General features: G+C 43.3%; 1 protein-coding gene across 1 annotated transcript in view; it reads right to left on the bottom strand.

Annotated features, from left to right (window-relative positions):
* Positions 1 to 10149, bottom strand: part of T265_11195 (hypothetical protein) — a gene marked incomplete at both ends in the record, with an annotated part of 33126 nt that overhangs the window by 18522 nt on the left and 4455 nt on the right. The window contains one exon of the mRNA XM_009177790.1: positions 5837 to 6036. Within this exon, the coding sequence (XP_009176054.1) occupies positions 5837 to 6036 (200 nt within the window). The remainder of the gene's footprint in view (positions 1 to 5836; positions 6037 to 10149) is intronic.

Consider the following 10149-nt stretch of genomic DNA (forward strand, 5'->3'; position numbering starts at 1 on the left):
CACGCTCCTTCTCGAACCCAATTTAAAACACTATTAGACATTTATTTATGCGAATCCTCGCGTTGGCGAGCATACTGCCCCGCGCTGAGAACATAAAGAGCAGTGACACACCCTTTTTTCACTTGTGCCTTTCAGGTGAACGACAGCCACTGACCAACAAGAACAAAACCGACCCGGGAAACTTGGGCGAAAGCCTCGATCCTGTGGATCAATCCGTGAAATCCTTGAATTCATTTTTGGGTGAATTGGGTGCCAGTCTCGACGCCACGAACGGTGACCCATTAACTATTTGAGTTGTCGTGATACTTTCGCCTTGCATGCCAGATTTCCTGAGTTCATACCCAGGAGCAGCTGAGGATAGGCTGATGAGCTCTAATAAGAGCAAAACTCCCGGTCATTTTGAGAACCCGTTAGAAAACCTATGTCATATCAGGATGGCTCGAGATCAGCGGAGAACAGTTGGAATGTGGACAAAAATAATCCCGCAAGCAACCGCGTCATTGGATGAATAATGGATGGCTTTCGACAAATACACACATTGCAAACCAATTATATGTTCACGAGAGACTCTACTGAATGTCTCGTTTATGATATTCTACAACTGAATGTGCTGCACACAGACCGCCTCATGATTCAGTTGGCACGATATTCGAGATTTCGCAGTATGTTTTCATCAAGGAAATTACTCGCAAAGTTTCTGAATACTCTTCGACATTTAATAGATTTGCAGCGTAGTCAACGTGGTGCATAGTGTATGACATACTCCGTGGGATCTCAAATGCCTGACAACATTTTGTAGCCAGGCACAACTTCCACCAAAGTGAAGTGTTTGGTCTGCCTGTTCAGCTATCCACCACAACGGCACATTTATGAGAATAGAAGAAATCGGTGTATATCTGAACCCAGTTTGCGTTTCAGATGGAAGGCTGGATAAAAGGTGCTTGAAGTTTTGTTGTACAGACCAATGTTTTTAGTATCTGTAGCAGCCACTAATGTAGTATCCTACTTGAGGAATTAAGTTTGACACAGACATTGTTCAGGATTAGTTGTTGAATAGTTTTCACCTGTTCGAAACAAGACTAACCATTTGGCGACAGGGTTCACTTGCTTCAAACTAAGAGCGACGAATAATGACGTTATTTCCGGATTATCGAACTCAAGGACAACTGCACGCTTCCGGGTTCATGAACGGATCGATTTCCATATGACTGCTGTAGGGGTCACTCGTCAGATCACTCCAGAATGGTGGAAGATGAACAGAGGTGTTGTCAGTGTTGGGTGTTGATGTGACTGAAGATGGGGAATTATCTTTTACCGGAGAAACTGACATGGTATAAGGGTCGCGTCGGGCTCACCAATTGTTAGTGCTCTAGTCGTGACGTAATTAAGTTGATTATCAGAAGGAAACAGGCACTAACAAATGTCCGTCTTATAAGAATGTGATGAATACAACGGTTAGGTACACTTGATAAAAATTGATACAATGTGAAAAGTAGAATAAGCCAAAAAGTGACTTATCATTTGATGACACTTGCCGAGAGCTCCTGAGTGAAGTTCCGGACGCGAGACGCGTATTCTCTGCAGTAGGGCTGCTACGCGTATTCCGTAGTTAGTCCTGGAGACTTGCGGAGCTCTGTCGACTTACTGTCCGCTGCGCGCGAGTGTGTGCTGAGCCTAGTGGTATGCCTTCTTATTGTGTGTGATGTGGGTGGGTGTCCCTTCGGGTTTGATGCTTGCAAGAACATGAATACAACTTAACCCCGTATGTTGAATTTCATAAGCCTGGCGCGTTGCTCAAGTGGTAGCCACATAAACAAAAATTGATAAGAATTCGCAGTGTACAGGTTGTCAGCTAAAGTTGCAAGTGGGACAGGAATGGTTACGTGGTTTGAGCGTCTGTGACGCGTGATCTGATGAGTAACCTCTACACCACTCAGGTGTACTGGAATTTATCTGCGAAGATGTCTGTGGAAGAAGATTAGTTCCGAGTTAGTTGACTGGGTAGGTGTGTATCAACGTTCTTAACCCCATGAGCACCCTTGACTTTGTGAGGACTCATCTTTTGGGGCGTACAAATCGGAGCGTATTGCTTCGGCAGTACCAGGAGTCTTCACGTGTTAACTGGCCGTTTTACTATGGCTGGCTTCTAACATCCAATAACATATTACAGTAAATACATTAAATTATGATACAGTATATTGCATATTACTATATTGTATTTTTAGTTTATTATAGTATATTACATAATGTCACAGTATAGATTTGATTCACTTGTCTATGTAAAGTTGAAGTAGAAAGCCTGCTTTTAATTTGCGGTTGCATGGGGAAAGCCGCTCATTCAAGCAAACGATATATTCTTTGACTCAATACCAACGTCAAAAATAAACAAATTTCAAAAACGTGATAGGTAGAAAGCTCGATTAAAGGAGGTAAACTGATTTTATGCTAACGTCTCTCCATGTTGCGATTGCTATTCAGTTGCCTTGAAAATATTTTTCACACATGACGCGATGACTTCAGGTATTCGTTCGTGATTTCATTCCTGAATTAAAGCTATAATAAGCTTAACAAATTTGGCAAGCCTTCCACAACTACTTCATTATCGATCTAAAACGAAATTCAAGTTTCAAGTGTTTAAAATCTTGACATTCTGGCTTCTCTGCGAGAGAACATCGTTCGAATGGTCAAATTGCATATGTTAATTGGCTCGCCAGCCCACTCAGTTTCAGGGTTCTTCAGGCACGCCATTGGGAGACATTTGAGGTGGTGTGTGTGTATAAATAATGACAGGTTAAGACAACGGAAGACCAACCGAGTCACACAATACTACTGATTATATTGTGTATACTCCGAAAACCGTATTCCGCTCACCTGATGAGTAATCTTTAAGTTGGAGCAAGGTAAAAACAGTTTACTGAAGCGTGTCAGTCCTACTTTAGGTACGTAGCTTTGCTCGAAGGGTTCGGATAACATTTGAATGGCATTCGTTTGAGGCTGGCTCCTTGGGCGGTTTCACACCTGGTTGAACAGAAGAAAATTTGGAAGACTGGCGGGCAGGAAGAGCTCCACAGACATACCATGAGATCCCCTCCTGAGTATGAGTATCTTCTATAGGCGAAGTTGTTCTGTGTGTGTGTGGGTTTTTAGGGGGCGGGTGTTGGAGAACCAAAAGGTGGTGTGTATCCAATCAGCCATGTTCCCGATACGGAACTTTGAGTGCCGCGTAGGTTAGACAATCCCGAATATTAAAAGGAAGAATTGGGTTCGTAATCCTACGGTATTCACACGGGGGTAAGAAATTGTGTACAACAAACCACATCTGTTCACGTTCGTAGCGTCAACAAGTTCTCAGGTCTGCCACTGACCGGCACAATGTAGTGTCAACGTCCGCACACCAAATAACGGCGAGCGGGATGATGGCTGAGTAGCGTAGGTTGCCGTCGTTCCTTCCGACGACGGCCTCGTGATTCTCATTGGACGTGCGATCACGCGGAACCCATGAGAAAACAGGTCAAGTCAGTTCTTTTTGTAATGTTGTACTCAAAGCGCTGCTGAAAATCCAAGTCAGGTTGAGCAAACGGGACATGGACTCATATGAGTAAGTGGGTCAGCATCACACATTCACACACAGACACACATGTGTTCGTTGGCTTGTTCGCTGAGCTGGGCAATTTGGTTGCAAATGTTTCACCACCAATGGGGGTGACATCATCAATGCGTAGTTGCGCGTACCGGTGGGTTAGCGGTTGTGCACAACCACTCGATTGGTGATGAAACGTTTGAAACCGAATTGTCCAGCTCAGCGAACAAGACGACGAAAATCTACGCTACCTGAGCTACCGACCTTCTCCCCCATAGAAGACACACATGTCAACACACATATGTCAAGGAGGACGGCCTCTGCGGCAAGGCGGGTGGTTGGTACGAATAAGAAAAACAATCAGAGATCAAAAGTACAAAGACGGATTAATCAAATGAATAGGGGAATTATCGTAAGGTCAAGTTAGATTCAACACTAGACTGGTGAGGATCGATGTAGTGTACTACTCATAGGGCTGCTGAAAATCCATCGACAGCCCACGAACGGTTTCGCCCTTCTTGGGGCTCATCAGGTAGGCGCAGTCCCCGGGTTTCCATCAACCTTGTGTTCTAGTTGTCTATGCATTGTCCTCAGATCGAGTATCATCCAGCATGAGCATTTTAGTCATCATCTGAGTCCTATTGAGACCGCGATAGATCCTACAGCTTGTTTCCCAGTGTCCTCATTCGGAGGTATTTTGTAAACTCGCCATGTGATGTTACGCAGTCAGAGGGTTCAGTCGGTTGTGGTGAAACAATCGATTTGCCACCGCTGACGCAAAATCCATAAGTTCAGGCATTCCGAAGTTCCCTGTAATGTATTACGATTGCAATGCTGATAAAAACTTACGTTTCCCCCAGGCCTTTTGATAAAGGAAACTGCCCCTACGGACGACTCAAAATTTGTCTACTTATCGAAATCTCCCGATCCACAGAGTGATAACACTGGGCGTTCTAAAATGAAACTAGTCCCGTTTGAATCCCATTTATCGTCTTGAAAACTTTCTTTATAAATTCAGCCCTCTTTTCATTTCGTTAACTCCGAGTGCACTCCGTGTTTTCTCTGTTCCACTGATAACTGAAAAACAGCATTGTAATGTTGGGATATTCCCATTTCGATGAATCGTGTGAATGGACGAAGGCAAATCTACACGCACGTTTGCGTTTTCGGTGGTAAGATGAACCGTTTATATCAGATCAGCTTTATTGTTCCACGAACAGATGAAACGGACCTTATTAAAATAGAACAAGACCGTCACGAATTGTTCCTCGCTGTCATTCAGCATCATCTTCAAATCCCGTGATACGCATAATCCCGGCGTTTATCCAAACGTCTACGGAGTATTTCAGAATGCCACTGCGTGTCGTTAGAAGACGCAGAGTTTTGGTGATTATGTTTCCCGTCTTTTACCCAAAAATTGACGGCGTGGACTGAAATTTTCGATCCGTGTGATCTTACGACACGTGTCAAAAAGTAATCGAGAGAGTTGTGAAGGAACAACGGTTTGCTTTATTGGCCACTTGGTTGTAACAGGTTAAAGATTAAGAACTACTTGAAGCAATCCGCTTGGGTCGTTGATTCCACACGACTACTGGTGAAATCTTGGAGGCTTTGGATTTCAATGAGAGACACACCGCATCTTTATAACAATCAATCGCTGGGGGAAAAGTGAGTAATTTGGTCAAAAGTAGGAAACTCCTTCCGGTTCTATGGAAATTAGTGAAAGGGATTTGTCACATCAGAATATGTCACTAGGTTACCCGGATAGGCAAGCTCATTGATGCGGTACGACGGGAAAATGGGTGCGTTTTTTCACGCCAATTTATTGAACTATAAACATGACATCGTCAGCTGATCAGTCTGGTTATCTTCTTGTTGAACCACCGACGCGGTGAGATTCCACAGCTGAGATGTAGTGTCTGTAGTGAATTCATCAATATCAATCGAATACGCAGTTTACCTGTCCTGCCAGGCAAGTCCGAGTATCCAGCAGGACACCTCATATATTACTCGTTCCAAACCTTGTGAGTAGTTTTCTTCACAAAAATATACGGCGATATCTCGAAAATCGTGCAAACAGAAACACGAGACGGCCTGTGTGCAGCACATTCAGTTGTAGAACGCCATAAACGAGAGATTCAGTTGAGTCTCGTGTAAACCGAAGTGATTATCAAACGAGTGGTGTTTTCTCGAAAACAGTTCAATTTGGGTTGAAGGAGAACGTTAGGTTGGAGGAAACTCGGAGAGTGCGCCTACCTAATGAGCCCAAGTACGGAGAAGCCGTCATGGGCTATCGAGGAGCTTTCAGCAAACTCGTGAGGAGTTTCCTTTATGGATATATAGACTGCTTTGAACCCATGAGTCAGTCTATTCATTCGTGGTATGTACTCCTTGTTGAAATCCTTTACTGGTTGTGGACATTTGAACATGTCGTTGCAGCTGTCCGTGCTTGTAATCTGAACTTTAAACAGAATGAATGTCCATCACATACCTAAAGAGTCCCACCGGAGAGAATTGCAATAAATCAGAAAAGAGAAGAAGTACCTGTCAAGATTTTGACCTGCCCCGGAAGCACTTTACAGTAGTTCACCTCTCTACTCCCCCGTTCGACCACGAGCTACTTATCACAGGTCTAATTCACTGGGGACACTCATCCTTCGGCCGCGGAATGCAGCTCAGGCGATCACCTGTTTTCTGACTCCTCAGAAGACGGATTCACAAATGAACTTTTGAAATTCCTCGTGTGAATAATTCTTCCCCTTGAACTGCTTGTTGATTTCTGATAACATGAGGGATTGTAAGTTTGACATCCCGGAGAAAAAGAAGCCGTTATATCTGTAACAGTTTACCATTTTTAAAACTTAATTAGTATTTCTTGTACTTCCACTTGAAAAATAAGTTTTCCAAAGAGCTTCAAACAACTTATGGTGTTTGAACTTGTAATATAATGCAACCAGAGGACCTCCAGTTTGTCGCACATTGTGCGTCGAAAAGACAGTGGAATTCCTTTTTCTCTATTTTGAAGAACCGTTTAAAGTGAAGATCGTTAGTGTACTTCCTGTCCACTGGTCAAACACTTCGCTTGTGTGCTGCTGTTTACTGCGTCTATCTCATGAACTTTAATACTTGACTTGTCGAACCAATTTGGTCGGTAAATCCTTACGCGCATCCAAGGCGCATCAAGACGTGATTCTGGAGGTCCCAATTCCGTCAGAGCATGTTTATAGAACGTGGATGGATTCCAGAAAATCTGAAACCATTGCACCCACATGAAAAAGTTTTGAATTCAAAGCCAAGCAGTCCCGGAATCTATAAATTTTGGATTCTATGAACATGTGTTATACAATTCTCGTGTATTTTGTTTCTTAAAGTAGCAAGCTTTAATTACGGCTCCTTCGGAAACCCTACTCCACCATAAATAATCCATACAACATGTGTGAACATATATATATGGACGGCCTTTCACGTCAGTGATCAATACTTCGTGCACAACGGCTAATCTAACGCCGTATCAGTAGTCAGTAAATAGCAAGAGAGAATGAAATCAATCACATGACTGGACCTGTCTTTTTGAAGGACTGTCACACGAGCCATACAAATAATCGATGTTTAGCAAAAACGAGTGAAATTATTCACATAACTGGACGCCTCATCTGAGAATTTGTCAATCGAGCAGACCATCAACACGTGACCACGCGATGCGGCTACTATGTTTGAACGATGATTAGCGGCATGCATGATACGTCGAATATTTTATTCTGGGAGCCTAACTGGTGATTGATTAGAGACAAACGAGGGAAACTCGCCAAGATTTTGTCCACTGACCGAGCCTATTTGACTGGGTAGATAGACCATGTATATAAAAGGAATAACGTTGAAGTCACCGTCAGATAGCGAATGGTGTATTGTGTTGGGCGGACTGCAGAATTTCTGGCTGATTCAATGGAATATCGAAATTCCGTTGCATTCTTTGACCTACGATCGAAGCTTATTCTCAGTTGGCACGGAGGACACCAGTTTCATCATCGAGTGTTCCTCGTTTCTCTCGGTCCAACCCTTCTCCTGGCTGACCACACTGATTCCTGTGTTTACCTCATGTAAACCATATTCACTTACAATCGCTCACGAATTTCCTCATCTTAACATGCTCAACCAAATTAGACCAAACGTTATCGAAAACGATGGATACTCAATCGGTTCCGAGTATTTCCCACAGTTTCGACAAACTTTTCACGCGCAATTTCGAATAACTTGGTTATCACGTGCTGTGCGCGCACGTGTGTCCCTAACACAGGTAGATTCGACGTTCCCCATGGGCAACCTTCTGACTTGTGCCATTTCAGGCACCAATAAAACGGAATTCCCTATAAGTTTAATGCTGGGTTTTATTGATAAATTTCAAGACCTCTCAATTCTCGTCCCGCCATTTCGCTCTTAACCCTATTGTACACTGCAGGTTCCATCATGTTCGCAAACGAAACAGAAACAGAGTGTATCGGATCTTTTTCAGCTTCCAAATTATGTGGACTGTAGCTCACAAGCATAAGCCAAAAAAAGAAATAAACCAAGTTCCAGTCTAGACGATAGAAATTTGATGGGTTTTAAACAGAAAGTTACATCGAGCGTCCACACCTACGATAAATTTGTGGGTGTGGTAGTTAATCCGTCTGTTTCTCATCAATAAATCGTTTGTCGTCCCGGTGATTGGCATGCTTCTTTGCAGCATGTCTCCTGAGAATATCTAATCGAGAGAAGGTTCGGCCGCATTGATCACACATGTGCTTCCTATGTACAATTCTTAAATTACGATCCAAATATGATTTTCGCAGGACAAAGTCCCCACACTCCTCTTAGTGTTGACGTGCTTCTTCACCGTGCGACCATTTCAGATGCTGGAACAGAACCCTCCAAGTCGCAAAACACGTTCCGCACATGGGACACGGATTCCTCCGTAGCTCTGATTCTTGCAGTCGTTTACTGAATGTTCTGGAATTCTTATCGTCTCCCGAAGTATGAAGATGCCTCATGTGTTGCCGCAACCAACGCTCATTTCGAAACGACGTTTTGCACAAACTACAATGAATATTGGCATCTTCAGCGTGCACCTCTCTACTCGGGCTGTCCGGTTGATCAGCGCTGGAACTGTAATCATGCGTGTACTCATGCGGGAACGGCAATGAAGACAAAATAACAGTTTTACTAGCATTATTTAACTGGCCTCCAATGAATCTCGAAACAATAGACATGTATGCAAGATTTTGTTCAACGCACACGACATTTCCAGCAGTATGAAGTAAATTGAAAACTTTACACTGGGAATTTGTACTGTCGAAAAGCCTACAAGAAATGCACCGCCGTTTCATCCCTATTGGGAACTATGAAAAATGTACGTTTCACGCATCTTCAGAGGGATGTAGACTCACAGGCCACTCATCAATCTATTACTGTGTGCATATGAGGTGGTTACATCTCCACCGGCTTCATGAGTGAAGAGTTTTGGGCTGAAACATGGTTGTGACTTGTAAATCATTCTTCCACCTTCGCTACTTAGAAATCGTCCATAAATTGATAGTGTCATACACCAAGTCAATTGAATAGCTCCGTATTCCCAGTGGTGAAATACAGCTCTTTCATTCAGTAGCGATGAACTTGGGTGAATCAGTTGAATAACCCGTCTCAGTTTCAACTATGCATTCCCCAGATTGTAGCCTGTCCGGCCCTTGTTATCACTTGTTTAACTAGCTAAGTGATTTAAGCAGCTAGAGTGAACATTATTGTCATCGGCATCGAGATAGCACATGATGTAATAGCAACTACTGAAGCTGTTCCAGTAAAGTGAAGATTGGGGAAATTAGTGTATTCATAGTCGAAAATGCTCGTCGGTCTTCTCATTCTTTCTGCACAAACGTTTTGCAAGGAGTAGTGCCGTCGTATCTACACATAGTGCTTCTATGGGCTTGCTGGTGAAAACTTCTTTCGTGGCCTTTGCCGACTGGCTAATATCCGCCATCGTCTGACCTTAGAAACCAGTGCTCGAAATAGTTTGTTCGCCTCCATCAAGGTGAACTCAAGACAGCTGTGAGTTGAGGCGAGAACTTCCTGTACGAGAATCGTTCTTTTCTGTCCTAGCATAGTCATTAGGAGCGAGAGCAAAATGACGTTATATATATATAAGCTTCTGTAGATCCTGAGAGTAAAATGAGAAACACGTAGGTGTTGATCCTCAAATGACTTGGAGAAAAACATTTTTGAATAAAATATTCGTGCCTTTAATTCACTCACAGGAGTAGGGTTGGTCGAAACTGTGCTGTTAGTTCTCAGGGCTATGTGACACAACTTATTTGCGCGTTTATACTCTCATATCGGATCTGAGTCATGGATCCTAGTGATCATTTCCCAGTGGAGCGTTCTGTCAGTTCGAAAAATTTTCAGTTGACAAGTGAGTATTACATCCAAAGTAACACCTGCGCAACAAATTGGACTTTCGATGTTGGGCGCATTTCAAGTGTTGAAACCTAACATCCTCAGCTGGCACACGTAAACTGAAGCGCACCCAAATTGCTGCCAAG

This window comes from Opisthorchis viverrini, assembly GCF_000715545.1.
Source record: "Opisthorchis viverrini unplaced genomic scaffold opera_v5_461, whole genome shotgun sequence".
NCBI lineage: Eukaryota > Metazoa > Platyhelminthes > Trematoda > Opisthorchiida > Opisthorchiidae > Opisthorchis > Opisthorchis viverrini.